This window comes from Ceratotherium simum, chromosome 17 (genome assembly GCF_057802395.1).
Source record: "Ceratotherium simum simum isolate JZ-2026a chromosome 17, ASM5780239v1, whole genome shotgun sequence".
NCBI classification, from domain to species: Eukaryota; Metazoa; Chordata; class Mammalia; order Perissodactyla; family Rhinocerotidae; genus Ceratotherium; species Ceratotherium simum.
In genome coordinates, this window is record NC_141916.1 from 56,960,529 (window position 1) to 56,985,055 (window position 24,527).

General features: G+C 50.1%; 1 protein-coding gene across 4 annotated transcripts in view; it reads left to right on the plus strand.

Moving 5' to 3' along the window:
- CRACR2A (calcium release activated channel regulator 2A) overlaps positions 1 to 24,527 on the plus strand; it is a 156,085-nt gene that overhangs the window by 119,799 nt on the left and 11,759 nt on the right. For 3 of the 4 annotated variants that reach the window (XR_015555015.1, XR_015555014.1, XR_015555016.1), the window contains 3 exons: positions 140 to 216; positions 1,743 to 3,383; positions 21,512 to 22,435. Coding sequence is in view for 1 of the 4 variants with exons in the window: in XM_004438755.3 (XP_004438812.2) it covers positions 140 to 216; positions 1,743 to 1,827 (162 nt within the window). In the remaining 3 variants the exon portion in view is untranslated. Of the gene's footprint in view, positions 1 to 139; positions 217 to 1,742; positions 3,785 to 21,511; positions 22,436 to 24,527 lie in introns of those variants that run through there. The other variant, XM_004438755.3, reaches the window with a different exon arrangement.

A 24,527-nucleotide genomic window follows, 5' to 3' on the forward strand; every position in this document is an offset into this window, starting at 1 on the left:
AGGAATTAGAGGCGACCATAAAGGAATGACCATAAAGGAATGAGGGGTGTGGGTAGATGCAGACAGGCTGTCCCCCACCTCCCCATGTGCCCTCACACTCCCCAGTACCTCCTTCTGTTCCCTCTCTCTGTGGTTCCAGGAGAACAACCTGATCTTCTATGAGTGCAGTGCCTATTCCGGTCACAACACCAAAGAGTCCCTGCTCCATCTGGCCAGGTAAAGGGATCTGACTCAGCAGGTGACGGGACTCTGCTGCACGGGTCTGGTGGGAGCACTGCATTCACCTCCCCCTGCCAGACCTCTGGCCTGTCCTCTCTGCCTAAGCCTGCTGGAGAAAGAGCTGGAGGCCCAGGCCTTTGTGTGGGATTCCAGGGGTAAGGGACAGCCCCCTGGAACACAGTAAGGACAAAAAAAGAAGCTTCCATGCCTGTCACCCCTACTGAAGTCTTCTTCTTCTGGGTCTTAAAGGCTGCTTTTTTTCCCACGGATCCTCTTTTTAAATGCAAATGCTTCTGGGAAAGGTCATATTGTAGGTCCCTTGACACTGCCTACTATCTCAGGGGGGATTAGCTGGCAGCCAGCTGGGAGCAAGAACTTTATAATATGGGTTCCTGGGTGAGAGGGAGGAGGAGCCAGCGAGAGGAGGGGCTGTGATAGGGATCAGGCACTTGAGGTGATGGCGCTCAAAGGACTGGTCCCACGGAAAGACTGGCTCCCTAAGCCTGTGCCTACACCAAAATGAAGAAAACAAAACCACACAGGGCCCCGTTTTCAACCCTGGGCATTCACTCCTTCATTCATCCAGGCATTCATTTCATTCCATTCATCCATTCACCCACCTACCCACGAAGCCATTCATCCACCCACCCATCTATCTATCCAGCTATCCATCTATCCATCCGGCAAATACTTAATAGTGTTCATTTTGTGCTCAGCATTCATTCTGCAGCATCTCAAATTTATTTTTATTTACGTAATTGAGGACCCAGAACAACTCCTTCTATGCATTGGAGAAGTTGTGGAGTTATGGAAGATCTTGGGGAAAGTTCTAGGCTTTTCTCTGCCACTGATTCCCAGGGCAAGTCACCCCACCTCTCTGAGCTTTGTCGCAAACATAGCAACATCAATCATGCCCTTCCTGCCAACTCATAGGTGGTTTTGAGAAGCGGAAGAGATGCTTCAGGTGAAAGCTCTTTGAGAGTATAAAGCGGGGATAAGACACCTGACCACTGTTGTTAATCCTTCGCCTCCGACATTCAACCTGGAGCTGTGGCCACACAGGACAGCCCTTCCGTAGAGCTGATAACCAATAGATATATTTTTTGAGCCTCTGTGATGTGCTAGGTACTGTGATAGGCTACAGAGACCGAAGATACGGCCTCAGCCCTCAAGCAGCTCATACTCATTTGAAGGAACCTGCTAAGGAAGCAGTGCATTATGACACCGAGTGATGGGTTATGACAGAGGAAGGGTCAGAGTGCTATCAGGGGCACTTACACCACCTAGAGGATCAGGGGAGGCTTCCTAGAGGAAGTGTTGTGGAGAATGCATATTGACTAAACTCTGGCTTCACAAATTACAGCCATGCACCTGTACTCCCCATAGGGAGACTTGGAATACTCTCTGTGATGCTCTGGTGAGGCTGGGTTTCCTTCTTATTACCCAGATAGCCTGCAACCTGAGGGCCCTGAGTAGTGGAGGCAGCTTCTCCACTACTGACACTATGTCTTCTCCTCTCCCAGGGTCCTCAAGGAGCAAGAAGACACAGTGAGGGAGGACACCATTCAGGTTGACCGCCCTGCCAAGAAGAAATCCTGCTGTGGCTGACAGGAGCCTCCTAGGACTGCTCCACCCAGGCCTGAGGTCACAGGACCCACCCTGAATCCTGCACGCAGGCTCCTGCCAGATGCCCTCACCAGGGCCTGCCCAGACCTTTGTCCTTGTCAGTGACTTTCCTCCCCCAAAGGAATGGAAGCACACCCAATCAGGAGAGCTGCTCTTGGAGCATCTCGGGGTCTTTTCTCTCCCTTCTCTCTCTAGACCCCAGATGCCCATTCCTTTTTTCCCAGCTTGGTTTCCTGGGGGTAAAGAAACAGATGGGCTTTTCCAGAAAAGCCACCACATGTCTTCTCCACCTCCCTTCTCCTCCCCTTGCCCTTAGGAGCCTCAGCACTGCAGTTGCCATGGCAACTGTGTAGGGCCAACTTGCTGCTTCCTCTATGCCAAAGATAGAGCGCTTGGGCCCTGCCATGGGGTGGCTGGTCTTCCTTTGGCTCCTGTTCTCTGGACGCCAATGGGATACTCTTGGCATATGCCTCATGGACCTTGAGATGCCCACGTGGTGTTGAGAGAAGCAAACCAGGGCACCCTCACCCTCTTCCACCCTCCCCACTCCAGGGCTTCTGCTCCTTCCCGAGCTTCAGGGCCAGCCTCTCTCAGCAGCCACCCTGCCCACTGTATTGGCCCCTCCAGTTCTCTGGACTGGTGCCTTACAAAGTACCCACAGCCTCTCCTCTCCACCGCCACCCACACCCCTGACACCAAGGTGGACTGTGGGTGATAAATTTATGCCTGGGGTTAGGGAGTGGGCTTACTTCCTACTTAACTTTGACTAAGAGATGAAAAGAAAACTAGGGGAGAAAACCCATCTGCTGCTAAACAGTGCTACCATTTCTGGAGGGTATAAATAAGGTATATATAGCTATGTAAAAGCCATTTTCTAAATGCTTCTCAAAATAGCTCTTCGAAAACTGGTACATGATGATTAATGGAGTAGATTGACACGCAGGCAGTGAGGCCCAACACCAGGTCCATAGTTACTGACTTCATTTTATTTTATTTTACCTTTTTCCAGAAGACTGTATTTAAAAAAAAAAGAAAGTGTGGCTGTGATGTTGACATTTTGCTGGTGTCTGAGAAGTGAACAGAGAGTAGCTGCCAGCTTCAGCACCCCCGTGACTGCACCCACACAGGGCCCTGGGGTCGTGGGGAAGGATCTGGGCCCGTGTGTGGTTCCTTCAGCTTGGTGGTGGGAGGGCCCAGCCCCGGGCAGTGCTGCAGCATCACTGGCCACTGTCGGGGACTGGTGAGGGCACTCTTGCCTGCTGTGGGGCTTGGATGAACAGATCATTAAGATCACTGCCAATTACCATTCTAGGGCAACAGACCCAGCCCCACAGGGAAGCGGGCGGTGTCCATACCCACTCTGGGGCACAGGAAAAGAGAGGGACAGAAAGTGTCCCCAGGCCTCCAAGAAGATGAGTCAAGACAACTGCACACAGCCAGCCAGGCAAGGGAGAAACCACTGGCCAGACTTGCCCGGGATCTTCCTTGTGGCCTCCTCCTTAGACTCCCAAAAGGATCAGAGCCCCCTGGGTCACCAGGCAAGTGCCTACCTCCTTTTTGCAGACTTCTCTCTCTTTCATCCAGCCTTTGTAGGCACCAGGGAGCCCATGGAGGGTCAGGACAGACACCAGCACTGAGCACCAGGAGGGACTCCGTGGTCTTGGACAAGCCAGCTCCCTCCCTGGGCCCCCCTCTCATCAGTAAAATGAAGGGTGGGCTATTTGATGCTTCGGGCTCTTCCTGCTCAGAGTGCTTATGATGACGTGTTCATTTTCCAACTTAACTTGGCCCTGGCCCCAGTCCAACTTTGAAGGGAACTCCCAGGGAACTCCCAGGAAACTCCTTTCCTGAAAAGAGATCACTGGTGATAGTCTCATTAGTGGGATGGGTCACCCAGAAGTGGCCCTCCAATCTCTGTGTGTGTGTATTGTTGTGTGTGGGGGGGTGGTGTAGGGGGGTAGAAGATAGGGATAGCCATGGAGAAAGTAAAGCAGCTTTCCTGCTTCTGACAGAAAACAGAGATGGCAGCTGGGATTCATGGGGCAAGCAGGCTGGACCAGCGGTTCCCCAAGCCCGTGGATGCTGTCATCCCCAATACCTAGTCCCTGGCTTTGGGCTGCATTTTTCCATTTAGGAAAAGTGCATCCAGGGTTTTGAGCAGGGTGGGATGACCCTAGAGCCTGGTGCTCCAGCATGTGGGGTCAATCCCCATGAATCCTTAAAGAGCCAGGCAGAGAAAGGGGGCAGGAAGCATCTTGAGGCCTCTGCTGCTCCCTCCTGCAATCCCACTAGAAAAACATGTGGAGGATGGGGACTTCAGAGAGACTCTGAGCAGCTCTCCCCAGGTCTCAGCCTCCCCTTCTCTCCCCATTCCTCTCAAGCCACTATGGTGATCAAAGCCACCCCAGGCGCTGTCAGCCTGGCCCGGAGCCTGGCAGAGTGCTATCAGAAAAGCCTTCCGGCTCCAGCCCATCTACATTGCTGTAATGATCCTGAGCAAGTCACTTAACTAGGTTTCATGTTCATCTGTAGACTGGAAGTTCCAATGTCTGCCTCACAGGGACATTTTAAGTATTAAGTGAGATAACGCATGTGAAGTACTTAGCACAGTGCCCAGCACATAATAGGTACTAACAAGTAGGGGCTATTACTGTTGTCAACATTGAGCTGCTGCCCAGACCAGTGGCCTTGCTTCAGTGTCACATTGAGAACCAGCAAGCACTTACTGGAGCATCTACTCATAACTGGGCATGCTCACAAACACTACCTCGTTTGACGCCCGATTGCCCAGCCCATTTGCCTGGCTTATGAGCTTGTATCTGGCTTTGCCTCTTGGCCCTGCACTCCTTTGTTCCTGTGGGGTTCCTGGTTTTCTGGTCAGTGCCCATATCCTACCAGTGCCTGTGGTCTGTTCCAGCCCACAGTCCACTCTTCCTCCCTGCCCGTGGTTCTCCAGAACTCACACAGCAGCTCAGACCTGGTGCCAGCTCTTGGGTGTTTACCTGTGAATGATCTGTGCTCATCACCATCCCTGGCCCCACACTTGCCCCCCTGTCCTGATTGCTTGTGCTTCTTCTGGGGTCTGCTGCTGCCCCTACCCCTGAGTTGCAAAACCCCAGCTCTAGCGCCAAACCAATGCCCCAGATGCTTGCTCCTTGTCTAGCACTTATTTCCTTCACAGTCTCTCTGGGTCTTTTCTGTTCTCCTAGGATACCCTAGCTTTCTCCTACCTCTCCCCAGCCTGTACTCTTTCCCTATTTTTAACACCTCCACCCAATCTTGGACTCCCCTCCTCCTTATTCTCCCCCTGGCCCACTCCAGGCCATACCTGTATACTCCATCAAAAATGGCTCAACCCTTTGTCTCTGTCACTAGAAGTCACTGTTCCAAAGGATCTTAAACCAATTTCAGCTAAGCTGTTAATGCAAATGGTGGCTTCAGGGCTATATTTGCACTTTAACAAAAAACTCTAAGTGAGGCAAAACTTTAAACAAAAGGAATGAATCCCTGGTAGTAGAATATTAAGCACCATAATGGGTCTTGGGGGTCAGATATTTAGGACTGAGCTGTCTTCTCCTCTACTCCTCTTAAAGACCTCAGTTTGCTTCATGTATTTGGGGGCTGTATTTCTAGATTCACATATGTTTATAATTGTTACATCTTCTTGATAAATTGACCCTTTATCATTATAAAGTGTCCTTCTTTGTCTTTAGTAATGATTTTTGTCTTAAAGTGTATTGCATCTGATATTGATATAGCCACTTCATCTCTTTTGATTATTGTTTGCATGGTATATCTTTTCCATCCTTTTACTTTTGACCGATTTGTGCATTTGAATATTGTGAGTCTCTTATAGACAGCATGTAGTTGGATCATGTTTTTTAATCTGTTTTTCCAATCTCTGTCCTTTAATTGGAAAGTTTAATCTGTTTACATTTAATGTAATGGATAAAGTAAGATTTGTGTCTGCCATTTTGCTATTTCTTTTCCATATTTCATATCTTTTTCATTCCTTTATTCCTCCATTACTACCTTTTTTGTGTTAAATAGATATTTTCTAGTGTACTATATGAATTATCTTGTTATTTCATTTACTATATATTTTTTACTTATTTTCTTGGTAGTTTCTCTGGGAGTTACCATTAACATCTCAATGTGTAACAATCTAGTTTGGATTAATACCAACTTAATGTCAACAGTATACAAAACTTTGCTCCTGTGTAGTTCCATTCCCCCCTCCCTTATGTTTTTTTTTTTTTGTCTCAGATTACATCTTTATACATTTTATTCCTATTTACAGTTTTGCTTCATGCAGTTGTCTTTTAAGTCAGATTTTTAAAAAGGAGTTTCAAATAAAAAATACATTCACATCATCTTCTATATTTAATTATGTAATTACTTTCATCAAGGCCCTTTATTTCTTCATGTTGATTCAAGTTACTATCTAGTGTCCTTTCATGTCAGTAGTATTTCTTGTAGGGCAGTTCTATTAGAGACAAACTCTCTCAGTTTTGTTTATCTGGAAAAGTCTTAATTTATCCTTCAGTTTTGAATGATAGTTTTGCCAGACATAGAACTTTTGATTCATAGATTTTTTTCCCACTAGTACTTTGAATATACCATCCCACTTTTTCTGGCCTCCATGGGTTTCTGATGTGAAATCAGCTGTTAATCTTATTGAGGATCCTTTGTATGTGATGAGTTGCTTCCCTCTTGCTGCTTTCAAAATTCTAGTCTTTGGCATTCAACAGTTTGATTTTGATGTATCTAACTATAGATCTCTTTGATTTTTTCCTACTTGGAGTTCATTGAACTTCTTGGATGTGTAGATTAATGGCTTTCATCAAATTTGGGGAGTTTTTGGTCATTATTTCTTTAAATATTTTTTCTGCCCCTTTCTTCCTCTCCTTTCCTTCTAGGACTCCTGTTATGCATATGTTGGCATGCTTGGTAGTGTCCCACAGGTTTCTGAGGCTCTGTTCATTTTTCCTCATTTTTTTTTTTTCTTTGTATTCCTCAAACTGGATGATCTTTATTGCCCTATCTTCAAGTTCATTGATTCTTTCTTCTGCCTGCTCAAATATGCTGCTGGGAACATCTAGTGAATTTTTGATTTCCATTATTGTACTTTTCAACTCTAGAATTTCTATTTGGTTCCTTTCTGTAATTTCTGTCTCCTTATTGAAATTCTGTATTTGGTGAGATATTGTTCTCATTCTTTCCTTTAGTTCTTTAGACATAGTTTCCTTTAGGTTTTTGAACATATTTAAAATAGCTGACTTAAAGTTTCAAAGACCTCACCTTGGTAGCCATCTGCCCCGTGCACAAATCAAGCTCTGCTTGCCATCCTTGCTTCTTTCCTCACACTCCACACAACACATTCAGGACTCTGGTCTCATTCCTTAGTCCCACTTCTGACCTCCTCCCCAAGGTCTTTCCTGTCTTCTGGATTAGAGAAAGGACATGAAACTCAGAATACCTTCATATTTGAGAACTCTCTCCTCCACCTTGAGCTCCTGGATGCCCTGCTGGAGATGAGCTGCCCAAGGAGGTAGTCAGTTCCTTGGGGAAGAGAAGGGAGGCCAGAAATCCTCAGGCAGTGTGCCCCATCCTGCCAGGAATCCAGACATTGCACAAAGCTTCACTCAAAAGGGATAGGTGGGGGAAGACTACAAATAAGAAGCTTTTTGAAAAAAACAGTTTAATTACTTCAAAATAATGAAATCACTCTTCACAAACAAACAAAAACCAAGACTTAAGTGGCCCATTGCTGACTGGCCCTAGGAGTATTGCCATCTCTCCTCCTATCATCCAGGGAACAGAAGTTGGCTATACAAATTCCAACCAAGTTCAGTCAAAATCCATAGGATTTTACTTTATTGGTTATTCCTTCCCTTCTTACCCTGGGGTGTGTGTGTCAGGGTGAGGAGTGGGGATAATGATGGTTGACAGGATACAGGAGCTTTCAAAACCTCCCACACTTCCTAATTCTATTAATGTTTCTATTAATAGATATGTTAATTATCAGCAATAGCAGTAACAAAGAACATCATAACTCCACTTTTCACACAATTTAGTGAAGCTGATTTAATCAAAGTGCCCTACTTAGGAAGAACCTTGCTGGAAATGATGGGGGTTGGGAAACCATATGGTGCTTGGCAGAGGACCTGAAATCCATGTGGAAACTGAGGAGCATGGGTGAGGTTGTGTCACTTATCATCCTGGGGCAGGACTGAGTCAGGTCCAAGAAGTGACCCTCTCTCAGGGCTGGGACTTTATCAAGGCTTTGGCTCTGATCCAGAAGTGGTACTTGTAGGCTCTTGTGATAGCACCCAAGACTCCTCTCCCTGTTGGGAGGACTCCTAGGACCAGTGAGGTCTGTGCTTTCATAATGAATTATGACTGGATCCATCTGACCTATAAAAATAAGTACTACACATAAAAACATTGCACTACTAAGCAAAAATGCCCAAAGAACATGGACAGAGAGAATGAGATTTTTTTTTTTTTAACTTGGAAATAGGAATTGAAATGTGGAGCTGAAGGGGCCTCAGAATGAATTTGGGTAATGTGACTATGGAACTGGGATTCACTGAGCGTGTGTAGCATGAGGTCAAGGGCAGAGTGTCAGGGTGTGATCTGACATCCAGTCTGTGGGCTCCCCGGGCTATTCCGTAATGATGGCATGTGGTGCTTATTTCTACACACTACCCACAGCGCTCTAATGAGTGAAACACACTGGACTGAGCTCCTGAGTGCAGGAGCATTCATCTCTGTTGCCTCATGCTTGGCACAGTGTCTGGCAAACAATGTTTGCCCTATAGGAGCAGTTGAGAGCAGAACATCATTTCTCGAGAACAAGGCCCACCACTTGGTGAGTCACTCACTAGAGCCCTGGGTCCCAGAGTCTGGATGACTGGGCCCCTGTGGCCTGGTAGATCTGTGGGGTTTGCCTTGCTGGTTCAAATGAGGTGCTGCGTCTGGCTTTTAAAACAAAGTATAGAGGAACATTCCAGCTGCTGCGATTCAATTGCCTTTCAGACAGTGTGATGCCCATCAAAGCATTCCATCTCATCACCCTGCAGGCTCCCCAGCTGCCGCTAGTAGCAATCCATTACCCGCAGGCAGCTCAACACCTCAATTTGGCTTGGGCTCCATGTCTCTGTGCATAAAAAGATGCTACTCTGCCCAATTCTCCTCCTTCCTGGTGTGGGACTAGCCATATTTACCCAGGCTGTGCCTCTCCCTAAAGATCTGCTCAGAATAAGAACCTGCACGCAAGTTGTGTAGCCTTGGGAAAAATCTGGAACTGCTTGATGCTCTGAGCCCCAGCTTCCAAATCTATAAAATAGTGCCCTCTGCCCTAGTGCCCTCACAGGGTAGAGTGGAGGTCAAATGAGAGCTCTGGGGAAAGGGCTGACTCAACTGAAAGGCTCTAGACAAGTGTTAGTTACTATGTCTGTCTCCCGTGCAAGAGACCAAAACAGAACAAAATAGGAAAGAGAGAGAAAATCCCACACTTCTTGGTAACTGACAGAACTTCTTGGGGCCTCAGGTAAGAGCATCTCCCATTTCCCTGGGAATTCTTATAATAGAATAAGGAGAGCTTGCATTCCTTCAAGATGGAGACTTTGCCTAAGAATGCTTGGTATCTTCCCACTCTGCTTTGAAGTTGCACAGGGACCCAGCATCGCAGTCTACATACAAGGTTCTCAGTGGCAGGGTTCTGACCTCATATAATTTGGTATTTACTAGGGCCTGGTCCGTAATTGACACTAGGTAGGCGGATGGGTGGACTTGCTGCCCAGTCAAGACTTTAGACAGCACACTCCTGATTGAACCACCTTTACGTATATGGTTTATAAAACACTTTCACTTTGGGATGATGAAGTAGTTCTGGAGTTGGAGGTAGTGATGGTTGCACACAATATTGTAAATGTACTTAATGCCACTGAATTGTACATTTAAAAATTGTTAAAATTCTAAATTTTATGTTATGTATATTTTACCACAATACATTTTTTTAACAACCTCTTTCACAAATGTTTGTATTCCATGAATGAATGAAGGATTGATTCATTTCAATGCCCAACAGCTGAGGTTCTAAGACACTCAATGTTTGTCTCAGGTTATATCCAGAGATGAGGGAGCAGGAGAGGAAGACAAGCTTACTTAAGGCCCTTGGAGCTTCAGTGTATTTGAGGGGAAGAAAAACCTAGAAACCGGCACGTATATATTAACATGCCATAAAAAGGCCATTACAACAATTACCAGACTCCCTTCCCTGAAGGGCCAACCCCACCCCACCCCCACTCTGCAGGGGGAGGGCCTCAGTGCTCCTGGCATTTCTGCCCCTGCCCACGCACACACTTCTCTTTATGAGTTTGGCTCCACCCCCTGTAGATAAGCTCCCGGGGACAGACCCTCCATATCCTGTATGCCAACAGAAGCACCTAGCCGGGCCCCAGAGTAGGGACTCAGTACCAGTGTGTTGAATGACAACAAAAAATGAATAACAAAAGTCTTTTGTTGTTCCTGGAATTTTGTTGCATTGATTACAGGAGGAAATACATTAATTTAGCACCCAGAAATATTTTGGTTTTGCAGAGACTTACATTGTAATAATTTATGGTAAGGAGACTAGGAACTAGCACAGAAGGATTGGAGTAGGAGAGGGATCTGAATCCTATGTTCAAGGATGAAGAGCTGACTTTGGTGTTAGGCTTATTCTGAGCGACTCAAGAGGGCCAGATTAGAATCAATAAACATGGAGCATGGAAATTGCAATATATCCCAAGGAAGTTTATCCCAGTGAGCACTGTCTAGCAATGGAATAAGCTGCCTCGCTGGGTAGTGAGCTCTCTGACACTAGAGGAGTTCAAGCAGATGTTGAACACTCTGCTCTTAGGCATGCTGGTGAGAAACTGGATACAACGAATTACAAGGCCTCACCTCCACCCCACCAACCCCAGAAGTCTAAGATTCTTTTGAAATGAGATTGAAGTGAAAGGATGTAGTACAAGGCATGAGGGGGAGGGTGGGATAAGCCAGGAAGCTTTCCTGGACCAGGAGAATGTTGGGCTAGTTCGTTTCTCTAGTCCAGGTTCTCAGTGACCCTGCTCTGCTTTCTCCTCTGCTCTGCTTCTTCCCCCACTTCTCCCTCCCTTTCTTTTCTGTCTGGTTCTAATTCTCATTCCACCATCGCCCCACCATGCTCCCACAGGCAGGGAGTGGAAAGCACCTGGCCTAAAAGCCGACCAGTAAGATTCATACTTCAACAGCTTCCCTGGCGTGGGGAGAGGTGCTGAATCCTTGCCAGCGTCCTGCCAGCTCCTCTATTGTGGCAAGTGAAATTACCAGCTTCACACTGCGGGTCTATTTAAATCAGCATTTCATGTCTGATGGATTTAAAAATATGCTAGAAGTCAGCATCTTAAATACAAGAAACACAAACAAGCAGATGAGGCTGCATTTTCCTTCCTCTGTGCCCACCTGCCCTCTTTTCCTTCCTCCCCGCTCTCTCTCCTGCCTCCTCCCAAAGCAGTTTTCATTCATGAGGCCCATCTCCCCCCCCCCCCATCCCTCTCTTCTCTCAATGGCAGGAGAGTCTGCAGCCTGAGCAGTGGCTGGGAGCCCCTAGGGTCTAGGTTCCCTCCTGGACTCTGTAGGAGATGAGTGAGACCACCCAGCGTGAATGCTGGGCGCCCTCGCTCCCAGCTCCCTCCCCGCCTGGCCAGCAGGCCTTCTGCACTGACTATTCTGTGCCAATGCAGCTCCTGAGGGAACCTCAGAGCCGACTCACCCAGCTCCCTCCTGTCACAGAGGAGGAGACTGTGGCCAGGCAGGAGGAGTGACTTGCTGGGAGTCCGAGGTCAGTGCGTGGCCATGCCAGCTCCTGGCTCACTGCCCTGGACGTCCACAGCTGGCCTTCCCCAGTCTGTGGGCTCAGTTTTCCAAGGCGGCCTTTGCTAGGCCCCACAACTCCCAACAGTCCACCTGTAAGCCTCTCACAACTGCTGTCACAGCAGGGGCTCCCAGTCTGTCCTGGATATTCCCTAGGAACCATTTCTGGGGCCTTGGCCCACTTGGGTTGATCTAACCCAATTTTCTCCTGCTGTAACTTACATCCTATTCCCTCTGATCCCTGGGCGTCATCTCTTTGATGAGTGGGCCCTGCAGCATGTCCTGCATCTGTGAGCAGGCGGCCAGCTGCCAGGACTGCAGTGGTTGGAATCAGGAGAGCTGCTCCCCCTGGAAAGGCTCTGCCCTCAGTCCCAGCCCACAAGCCCAGGCGATGGGTCCAGCTTGTGGTTCGTGGCCTGGGACGCCCATTCAAATCACCTAGGGACGTTTTCTTTATTATTACTACTTTATTTTTGTTTATTGTACTTTTAATTGTTTTATTTATTTTATTGTTTTTTTAAAAAGTAATACTTTTTTAAAAAAGAAAAAAGTACTTAGCCAGCCCAGTGACGTAATGGTTAAGTTCATGCGTTCCACTTCGGCAGCCCAGGGTTTACAGGTTCAGATCCTGGGCATGGACCTACACACCACTTATCAAGCCACCCTGTCGCAGGCGTCCCACATAAAATGGAGGAAGATGGGCACAGATGTCAGCTCAGGGCTAATCCTCAGCAAAAAGAGGAAGATTGGCAACAGATGTTAGCTCAAGGCCAGTCTTCCTCACAAAAAAAAAAATAATAATAATAATAATACCAATCCTCGTCCCATCTCCTGCCAGAAATTCTGATTTAATTAGAAATTAAAAGAGCTTTTAAGAATTGTTTATTGTTACCATTATTAGCAGCAACAATAATGGAATGGAATAATAGAAGTGATAAATCTTCTGCTTCTGTGTGAACATTTTCTTGATCTCAGATCTGCTCTTGTATGCTGCTGTGTCTTTGCCCATGCTATGCCCTCTGTCTTGATTCTTTACAAGAATTTCAATGACTTGCTATGGACATGCAGCAGGTCATTAGTAAAGCAGATGGCCTGGCAGGGTCTGAGGCCTCCCTGGCACTGCACACCCTCTCCATTATCAGGCTGAGATGGTGGTCAACTTCTGAGTCCCCACACTCAGGAGGGAGAGCTGGGGCTCAGGGGGTATACTAAATCATTGTGTGTCTGTGGGTATACAACACACACACAGAAGAAACCACACACTCTACTCATTCCAATTTCATCACTGACTCCGTTCCCTACAGTCCTACCATGGATGGCCTGAGATACTTTCCATGAAAGTTTGAATATGTGCCATTGTGCCAAGCACTACGCTATGCCCTTGGAACATAAAAAAGAACAAGAAAAAAAAAAATCAAGGAGCTCAAAGTTAGTGAAGGAACTGTACTAGCAAATGGGTAGACAATGAGAGAGAGACTGCAGAATGCTCTGGGAGTGAGAAGCTAGCAGGATTAAGTTGCCTCTGGGTTGGGAGGCGGAGGGTGGGTATTTTAACAAAAGGTTTGATGATTGGTCCAGAACTGAAAGATGAAGGGGGAGCCTTCAGGCAAAGATGGATAGGGAGCAGCCCAAAGGGGAAGAAGGGAAGCAGGAGAGTGAAGCTGGTTTGGGGGACCCGCCAGAGCTGGGTACAAGGCTGTGTGGCTGGATTGTGTGGGATGAGGATCTGGGGTGGAGGATGGAGCTGGGCTTCGAGTGAATTGGGGGATGTAGGCAGAAGAGACTAAAACACGGGAGCCTCCCCTGGACCAGGAGTTTACATGTCATCCTGTAGGTGACAAGGAGCCATTGGAGGGTTTTAACGGGAGTGACAGGTCAGAATTGCAATGGTGCTGAAGAGTGGAGTGGAAGGATGGGCAAGATTGAAGGCAGGAGGTAAGTTAGGATCTATTCCCTAGTTCCAGAGCACATAGTGAGAGGGGTCCAGGGCGTGGTGAGGAGGGAGGAGGAAGAAAGAACCTCATAACCAACCAACCGCAGCTCTCCGTGTGTCCTGTGTTTGTCTAGGAGCCAGGCCATATTTTAAATCCTGGCCTTCCCTCTCTGCCTTCCCACAGTCCAGTGTGTTTCCATGTTACCTAATACCTCCCCATCCCATACTTTAAATCATTAAGTCTCAAACACTGAATTTTTTCCAATTAAATCCAGAAAGCCTTAGGAAAGGGGATTTCTCAGAATGAGATGGAGGCTTACAGATTGTACACTGCAAACCTCAAGCCAAATAAAATTAAATTTCGTATCATCCACTAGTTTGAATTCTCCAGGCCAGAGCTTCCTCCTCACACATGAATAATGAAAGCTATCTGTGGTATGTGGACTGGGAAGGAATAACAGAAAACCCACAAGCATTGGGCACTTTAGAGTTTATGGGTCACTTGCCTGACACCCTCTGTGGATCATTGTCTCCCTGTGGAAACTGGGACTCCATGAGTGTGAGGCCGTCCTCCAGAGCGCGGTTAGTGAGCTACCAAGCCAGGACTTACCAGGCCCCAGGCTCCTTACGTCCGGGCCAGATTCACTGCACTTAGACGTGGTCACACCGTTGGCCCTCAGCTTCCACCTGCTAGTCATCCCAACCAGGCCTCCTCTGATCCTGGACGCCTGCCCAGCCCTACTCCCCACCCCTCTCCCCTCTCCTTCCTCAGAAGCCCACATCTCCAAAGGCCCGCTCATTAGAAACACTTCAGCAAGTGACACGTGAAAGGGAGTCTAATCAGAGATCACCCATCGGCAATATTAGCAGAGCCAAATTAACTCCCCACCTGGATGAGAGTCACCCAGCCCTGGCCCGCCAGTGGCCAATATCCTTAATTCCATTTCCTCTCAGTTATTAAAATGATTTTCCACGAGATAGGCCCATCTCAGTGGAGTCACAGACTAATAAACTCAGCCACGCGCCTGGAGAAGCCCTGCATCCTGGCCTAGCCTCCCGTTTCCTCTGGCTGCTCACTGGCAAAGCCTCCATGATGTCTTTCTGCAGTCTTGGCAGGAACTTCATTTCCTTTTCCAGCCTTTATTTCTCATCTTGACCCCTGACCCCCCAGGAGCCCAGCAGCCATTCTGCTCTCCTCCACTAAAAAGTCAGGGGCAGGATCTTCTTGGAGAGCTCTGAGCCCAGGGTCACAAAATAAGAGCTGTAGCATCAGAAAATCAGATTCTTCCCACTGAGTGGAGGCCTAGAGATCATTCCAAGCTAACACCTTCATTTCATAGATGAGAACACTGAGGCCAGACGGGGCCAGTGCCCACCTCAAGGCACACAGCAGGTTCTGAGAGCAGGAGAAACAGGCGTGCTTGGAACTGACAGGAGTGCCGTGGCAGCAAGTCCTCATCTGCTCACTCAGCGAGTGTTTATTGAACACCTAGGATGGGCCAGGGGCTGTACTCGACACTGAAATACAGACAGAAGCGAGATACAGAAACTACCCTCCAGGAGATCACATCTCAGGGGAGACAGACACAAAAACAGATGCTGTTAATGTAGCACTGTAGATGTGTCCCAGAGACACAGGGAGCCAAGGAGTGAGGCCCGCAGGGGCCATTGTGTCCCAGTCCCAGAGGTGCTCCAAGCTTGGCATAGGACAGAGCCGCTGCTTGTAACCATAGTCATCATGGCTAACACACGTGGCGCTTACCACAGCCCAGGCATGGCTCTCATTCACCCTCACCACCACCCTCTGAGGAAGACAACAGGATTACTGCCAGTTTACAGTAAAGGAAACGGAGGCAGAGAGAGCCTAACTGATTTGCTGGAGGTTATGCAGCCAGGAGTGGGAGAATCAGGTTTGAACTCGACCCTCTGTCCTCCACAGGGCCCTGTGCTCTTCTGCAGTTGCAGGTCCTCAGTTAGGACATCCTAGGAAGCCTCCTGCCTGGTGCAGGTTCCAACTCTGCACCAGGCAGCAGGTGGCATCAGGCCCTGAGTCATGTTTGATGACCTCAGGTGCCCCCGAGCCCTGATTCTGCCCTGACCTCACTCAGCATCTCTAATCCAGGCATCTCCAAGGCCACCTTCAGAACTGTTTCCAAGCAACAGAGGGTCACGCGCCTTTTCTCTTTGGCCCCACGAAGCAAGCACTCCTACCCACTGTGGGCAGAGATTCTACTCGGAGCTGTTTCTCCCTCTCTCCCTGGGAGACCCCAGAGTCATCTGCACATTCCTGTCCTTAGTCCAGGGGCCCTCAGTTCCAAGAACAGTGAGCTACCGTTTATAAGCAGCTGCCAAGTGCCCCACACTGCACAGGGTGCATTACCAGGCCATCTCGTACCATCTCGTCTAACACTCACAACAACCCTGGGAGAAAGGTGTCATCCCCATTTAACAGAGGAAGAATTCACACAGAAACAGGGAAGTCCACTAACTTGCGGCGGGTCTCATAGCCATTGGCTGGAGGAGCCAGGCTTCAGTGCCAGGTCTGTGCATCTCCAACGCTAGCTGGAGGTCAAAGCATCATCCATGACCATGAAACTGAGCAGCGAGCCTGTGAAGCCTGTGTCTTTGGCTTCAAGCCTGATGCTCTATCCAACTGAGCTAACCAACCGTGGCCAGAAAGAAATCGTCGTAATATCAGAAACCCATTACGACCCATGGAGCCTCTGAGAGATGCTTCAAGAACACGTTCTGTGAGTTGAAAGTGATGCCGAGTGTTATGCTCCGCTTGAAACAGCAGCCTGGGGCTTGAAGACAGCAGAACAATCTCAAGACGAGACCCAGCCTTGCACAGACCCTACCAACCACCTTCCGCCTCTCAGACAATTACATCCTCTGAGCTGAGAGGAAGCCGTCCTTGCGGGAGGAACAGCATGACATGACACCAGAAAGGATAATGCAAATGATCTCAGAGTTGCACAAATTGCCCTTCACAGACTCCCTATTGGGGAACGAGGCAATCCACAGCGAAGCAATCTGCATTCAAGCCATTTTCCACAACAGCAGCGCAAAGAAGCCTCAACCTCCATCCTGCTCTCGTGGACCCTGGAGGTTCTGCCAGTTTTACAGTTACCTTGTCTGTGGTTAATTCTCTGAAGTAGGCAACGGATTAAGTCTATTACCATTTTCCAGGGGAAACGACTGCCAAATTGAGCTCATTAGATTGGCGCATGTGTGTCATGCAAATCTTGTGCTGTCACTTTGCTGATCAAAACCCTTCAGTGTCCTCTCATTGCCCAAGGAAGATGTCTCCGTGACGCGGTGGTTCATGAGGCCCTGGACCGTGGCCCCAGCTGTCTCTCAAGCCTCCCTTCTCAGTGCTCTCCCCTGGCCCTTGCCTTTTCTTTTTCTCTGCTCTTCTTTTTCAAATGTGCCGCGCTCTCTGACTCCCTTGGGCTGGGCATCGCACGTGCCATTGCTGCTGAAAGCCTCCCCTCTCTCTCCCTCCCCTGCCCCTCCCCTCCTCTTCTGCTTTTTCAAGTTTCTGTTTATAGTCACATCTTCAGAGGCTCTCTTCATCTCCTAACAGTCTCTGACTCCCTCAGCCTCTGTACTTCCTCCCTCAGAATACTTATCCCTCTTGTTTAGGGTCTGTACCTCCAGCAGCCTGTACATCGCAGGAGGGCAGACTGGCAGCTATTTTGTTCACTGCTGTATCCCCGTGCCCGGTGTAGTGTTTGCCACACGGGAGGGACCCAAGAGACATATTTATGGAGTGGAAGAAGTTGGGAGAGACTACTTACTTAGCTCTCCTGGTTCCACTGGGCCCAGAAGGGGAGCCATCATGCTGGAGATGAAGAGCATCCCACACTTGATCTGAAAGCCAGCCTCCAGAAAGAAGTTGGTGAGCATGTCTCCGCCTTGCCCCCAAGTAGATTCTCCATGTTTTGTGGTTGCACACTGTTCCTAGACCACGTAGCTGTGTGTGCGCAGCACAGTATTTCCACATCTCTAAGTTTCGCTGCTGCCTTCCTGCACAGGTGTTCTCTTGGGAGGCTCAGTCCTTGCCCTGGGCACACAGAGGATCCATATTGTTCTATTCTTCTAATGGCTTCTAATTCACAGTGCTGTAGAGGCATGTGCCTCTGTCATATTAATGACAATTTATCACAGTGGGGACTTTGCTGGTTATTTCCTATTAAATGTAGCCAGAAAACTCTCAAGCATTTATGTGGCTGTTACTGCAGTCCAGATGAGGTTCTCAGTGTGGTCCCCACCCCCTCCCTCTTACCAGTCCCCAGAATGTGCTTCCAAGCCACTAACTCTGGCCATCAAAGAGAATAGGTGCTCTGCGCATACAAACTCAATATATTATTAACCCAAACCAAATATGACTAGAGGAAGAACTCTCCTGGGAAAAGCAGCAAGTGTTGGATTCCAGAGTAAAGTGAACACTTCGGACGCTACTGCTCACTGGGAAGTTCTTGTGATAGAAATGCAGGTGGAGGAGCCAGAATGTGGGGCTCTGCCTGGAGGGCCCCAGATGGGGCTGTGGTGTCTCGATACTGGAGGATCTTTCGGTTTTAAGGGAAGGTCAAACTTCCATTAATGCCAGTCGGTCACAGCCTGCCAGAGGGCAGGGAGACCGACTTTCAGACCTCTGCGAGCCACTCGTGAAGCCTCTAAAGAGCTAATGAACTGGAGTCACAAAGCAGGCCTCTTCTGCCCAGGGCTTTTGGCAAAAACTCTGCATGTGTGTCACTTACAGTGTTGCCCCCAAACTCAGGGCCAAAGCCTGCAGCCCTGGGGCCCACCCAGTGGCTGACTGTGGTTCCCACGGCAGCACCCACTGCCCTCCAGGAACTTCAGAGGCCCACGGGCCTCAGGCACTGGCATCCCGGTGTGCTTCTCAACTACAGAGTTGGAATACAGGGCAGAATTATTAAAATAGCAATTATACGGGGCCCGCCCAGCAGCGTAGCAGTTAAGTTCATGCGCTCTGCTTCGGCAGCCAGAGTTCGTGGGTTCAGATCCTGGGCACGGGCCGACGCACCGTCAAACCATGCTGTGGTGGTGTCCCATATAAAGTAGAGGAAGATGGGCACAGATGTTAGCCCAGGGCCAATCTTCCTCAGCAAAAAGAGGAGGACTGGCTTCAGATGTTAGCTCAGGGCTAATCTTCCTCAGACACACAAAAAAAATAGCAATTATAACAGGCATTTCTATCATACTGTACAGTTTCTGAAAGTGTTTTATATTTATTCCATTTCATTCGAGTCATCTCCTTTTGAGTCTCATGGATGTGTAGTGACTTGCCCAAAGTCACATAGTTAGTAAGTTGCAGTGCTGGGGTTTGACTCCGTCCTTTGGCTCCATGTGGCAGAGTTGTCCAGTGACTGACGTGCCTTCGGAAGTGGGCGTCGCGGGGGCCTGGGCCTCGTGACGCAGCAGCCTGGGAGATTTCTCTACCCAGTTTACTCTGGCTGCCTTTGAGGCCAAGGTGTTAGCTACAGCCTAGTGGTTGGTAAAGATCCTTCTCACTTCTGCTGTGAGAAATGACCTGTTGCTAGGGTGAAAAAGGGTCCTGGGCCTCCTTGGGCACTGCTAGTCTCTGAAAATGACAGGCTGGGCCCTCCTGTGGAATTTGCAGATAGTAGGGAAATTCAGGCATATTCTTTTTCTGTTTCATGGGCTTAAGGACTAAGAGAAGCTAAGGAAGCAACACGCCTCACCACCTACCCTGACACAGCTGTGTCACTGTCGCCGAGCTGGGCTAAGACTGTGGACAGCTCACTGGATGGGAGGGATGGGAAGGGGTAGAGCAGGAGTGATTAGGGAGAATGGTTGAGGGACCACTGAGGAACCAATTCTCAGTATTTGGGCAAGAGCAGGCCCAGAGACTGACAACCAGACAGAGCGTGCCATGAGGGCAGGGATGGTGCCTGCTGACTCCGCTCTGTGCCAGGGCCTAGCTGAGAGCCTGGAGCCTGTTAAGTATCCAATAAACGTTTGTTGGCTGAACTTCTGATCATTGAAGATGTGTCTGAGCCTTAGCTGAATATGGTTAATTTGTTCTAACAGGCTGGGGGTGGGGCAACCTGAAAGGCTCCCAACACAAGTCGGGCACATCCACTGTGGTCAGACAGGTGTGAGGAGATGACCCATCCTTAGGAAGTCAGGCTTATCCTGGCAGCCACAAAGACCACAGGCCAAGGGTTTGGGCACAGCGTGAGACAGCCCAAGGATATAAGACAAGCGAGGGTGCCTCCAGGTGGGGCTGCACTCAGAAAGAAGGTAGGCAGGAAGGTGCCATCCAAGACTCCAGGCAGGCAGCAGGGGTCCAGAGAAATCTGTCTTCAGGAAGGAGGGCTCCAGAAACCAGGCTGGGGACTCTCTGTGTAGTAGAGAGGGGGTTTGCAAGAACAAGACAGAGCTCCCATATTACATGGGACCCGGTGCTTAAAGATAGGTGATCAAGGCGGGGCAGACACCCAGTGATCAGAACTGGCCATGAGGCCAGGGATAGACTCCTGTCCAGGTGACCGCCCCAAGGCTTGGGGATGGGCTGAGGGGGCTGGCTTAATTTCCTTCCCCTACTGAGGTTTGGAGCCAGGCTGGGCCTAGAGGTGGGGTGCCAGGTGTGGCACCAAGAGGAGAGGAAGGCTGCAGAGGCGGGGGACCAGGTAGGGCCTGACAAAGGGGACATGGCCTCCATGGGGTGGCTTTTACGAGAATAAAGAAAATGTCAGCCCCTCCCAAGGGGCACAGATAGAAAGGACGGCAGCCTGGTGGTCCTAGAGTGGCTCCTGGGCACATTCCATGGAATCAAGCTGGTCAGCTGCCACCTGTCACCTCCCATTCTGTTCCAGGGGAAACATGGGCAGAAAGAGGCAGGTGCCTGCCCTGGAGCTTGTGTTCTAGTGGAAGAGACCAGGCCTGCAGTGGACTCAGAGCAAGCACAGAGGGCCCCCATACAAACAAGCCCAAATAAGATCAGCAAAGAGGCACGACGGCTGCGGGGCTGGGAACAGAGGGGAGGAGTCCCCCAGAGAGGGAAAAGAGTGACGGGGAGAAAGTTACCAATGGATTTTGAACAGTCTCAAAAAAAAAAGAGTCAGGGAAAAACCAGGTTTCATAAGTGAAGTCATCTTTATAGCATCTCTATTGTCATGCCGCGACCTTGTCTTATACACTGACTTCTATTCAGACACGCTCAAAGCGGATATTGCTGATTTTCCACTGAATCAAAGGGAAATTACAGTTCCCGCTCGAGCATTCCCATGGGCAGGAGGAAGGGGCTGCTGTGGGATTGCTCCTTCGTGCCCCCCAGGCTTCACTCCTGCAGCCCAGGTGCATGGAGAGGTGATGGTGTGGCAGGGCTTGAAGACCCAGGGCCAGGGCAGGCCGCAGGGGTGCGCCTCTTCTCTGATGGCTGGAGAGGCCTGAAAGGCTACAGGGGTCTCCCCATCTCCCCGGGGGTCAGGGAGGCCTGGAGGCCCCAAATGCCCAAGCTCCCGGGAGGTCGTCATCCTGGTTGGCTCCTGGCAATGTAGGGTTTTGCCCCGTTGACCATGGATGGAATCTTCCATGAGGTTGAATGGGCTCCCTGCCCAAGGACAGGCAGAATCCATGGGCTCCCTGACCCCCACCACAGTGAGAACTCACTAATGAGCTCCCCTTGAATGCCCTCTGAGGGAGCGCCCCCGTGTCCTCCCTCACCCCCTTTCCCTCTTCTAACACACTTGCTGTTGTTCCCTCTTAAGTTTCTCCATCTTTCTTGTCTAATACACGTGGACAAAAGCATGACATGACTTTTGCTGTCTTTGTCTCTAGCTACAGAGAGGCCTCCTAGGCCTGAGGTTCAGAGGAACCAGCAAGGGCAGCAGAGGACACGCTGAGGAGGACTTGGGGCCACGGCCCAGCTCAGCCATGACTCCACGCCTCCTCCCAGGTCTCAGCACGCCTCACTACAAAACAGGACGAGAGCACCTCTGCGCCTAACTCCCCGGACTCTGCGGAGGCCAACAGTATGTAGTCGCCGGAAGCTGATGAAAGGGTAGGGGCCATGGCCGCTCACATCAGTTCTCATCTTCAAGGGCACTGCCATGCTGTGGACTCCTCATCCACAGCCAGGCCAAGGCCTCCTCTGCATCCTCCCCGTCCTGGGCCCTGTCAGCCCCACCCACTCCTCTAAATGGCCCTTCTTCCTTCCCAGCACCTGGACTGTCTCTCCCAGGGGAGATGACACAGATGGGACTGCCTGTCTTGGAAGCTAAAGAATAACCAAAAACCAAACCAAATCAAAACACTTCACCAGGCCTGCAAAGTACATTGTGTTTCCATCCTACGGAGATTCTGTTACCGCACTTGGACCGAGGCTAGACGTTTCCCTATCCGGTCTCTAATGGAAAGCATGATTGGCTCAGAACTGAAATGCAAGACAGCCTTTCACTAGCTAGAGGAAACAACCAGGGGCTCCAAGGGGCCCAGGACAGCTCTCCTCAGGGCCTCTGAGTACTGTTGCACAGTTTGTACACTGTACAAAAGCACCAGGCCAAGGGGCAAGTGGGCACTGAAATCCATTTTGCCTGCCAAGCAGAGCATCCACAGAGCCATGTGTGCCTTGAGGGGGCCCCTTTTAAAATTCAGAAAGAGGCCTCACATCTGCCCACAGAGCCTGTCCCCCTTTCTGAGGGATGATGGTTCCAGAGAGAATATTGCAGAGCTGATGGAGCAGGAGATAACGTAAAGACGCAGGTGAGTGAAAACGTGGTTCTGGGCCAGGTCGTGGGCACCCAGCCAGGCCCAAAGGCTACTTGTGGGCGGCAGAAAGTGCTGTAGGGGAAACCACACAGGACCAGCAGGCTGGAGAGGGGTCCTAGATCCCGCTGACCTCGGAGCATTAGGGCCCAGAGGATTCAGGGTCACCTAGACACGGCATCTTCAAAGGTGTTTGGTTTTGGTCTTGGTTCCTGTTCATTTCTTTATTTTATTTTTATTTTTAGTAGTAGAACCCTTTTCCCAAAGAAAATAAAAACAGACAAGGGAAGAATTGTTCTGTTTGAATCTGGAGAGGGGAACCCAGAGCTCGGCCCACCTCGACCCTGGCAACCCCCATGAGCCCTGGGGCTCCCCGGGATGCAGTGTGGAAAATACCCACTTAGCCCAGCTCCCCTTTGTCAGTGGTGATGAGGCTGAGGCCCAGGAAGGGGACGGGACTTGCCCGAGGTCCACCACGCATTGAAGGCAGAGCTGGGCCTAGACCCCCACGGCCCAGGCACCTGGCCCTGTTCCTTCTCCCACACCAGAGAGGCAGGCCCTCATGCTTCTCGGCAATTGAATCTTCCAGGCAGCTCAGCCCGGTCCCTGCCTACAGGAGAGGCGCCCATCTTTTCCTCAAGTGATCATTCCCAGCCACAAGACTCTCTCTTCTGGCCCTGCCATTTCCATGACGAAGCCAAGAGCCTAAAATCTTAGAGGTGGCAGGGCTGAAGAAGTTGGGGCACTGGAGCTTTATGAGCCACACTGGGGAAGGGAGCTGCGGTGGGAACCTGGGGTAACACCCCAGGACCCAAGTGTCTTGCACGTGGGCTCAGTGGGAAGGCCCTGCTCAAGATGGGTGGGCTCCTGCCGATGCAGAGGGTGGGAGACTAGGCCAGACACTGGCCCAGGGCTGAGGGAGCAGGGAGGAGACCGCCACCACACACCCTGTGTGGTGCTGCAAACTCTCCGCCCCCTAGACAAGGACCGTCCCTCCACTGGCCTTTCCCCCAGACCCTGCCCCAGTGTCTCCCCAGGGACCCAGGACTACAAGCTCAGCCACCATCTCCTGCTTCCTCCAGCCCCTCCCAGCAGGAGGCACATCCCAGATTCTCCTGCTCCTGACCTTGGCCTCCCTCCAGGCTACCCACAGCCTCCCATTCTGGAGCATCCTCGCTTAGCTCATGTCCCCCCACCCCAGCTCCAGGACCCTCTTCCCACCCCTGCGAGTCCGCAGGGGAGAGGCCCTTAGGCCAGTCCCAACTTCACGGCTGTTCCACCAAGGAGCTTACCTTCTGGGAGCAGGAGCAGTGATGGTGCTGCTTCTTTGATCCTCCATCCCATTGTAGCCTTCGACACCACCTCCCCCACCCCCATCCAGAGCACCAGGAACGCAGCCGTCCCATCGCTTCGCTCTCATGTGCATTTATTGAGCGCCCACAGAGTACATGGTACTATGCTCAGGGTTTGGAGCCACGGTCTAGTCAAAAGCAGACCAGAGCTAGTACAGAGAACGTTTCTTAGCTGCTTAACATCTGTAAGGAACGAGGGAGAGGAGAACTAATCACAAAACAAACTCCTATTCAAAAGCAACAGAATCTCCTCCGAGAGTAATATGTATTCTACATACACACGCACACACACGTACATACACACCCCTGAATGAACACAGAAGTGTACCCACCTGGTTGTATATGCACGCATATACCGGTGTTGTGGGTAAATAAACTAACATCTATGCTGTTCACGCGCGCACACACACGCCGGTGCACACACAGGGAATCTGGCTTATGCTATCAAGACACTACGTCTCCAGGTTCTAGTGAAGCAGCCTGTCCTAGATGCCCGCAGCATGCAAAACTCGGGGGATCCGGAGGTCCCTGTAGGGGGAGGACGATGGGTATACATGTGCACTCTTCCACCCTCGGGCCAGCCGCAGCACTCGAGCTGGCTCTGTCGGCCACAACAAAGCCTTTGTGAAGGGCTCCCACAGCAGAGCTGGGGAGCTGGGGGCTCTCCATCCAGGGCCAGGACCCACAGGACCCCCGGCGAGTTCACCAATCTTGAAGGCAGAATTTAAAACTCTGGT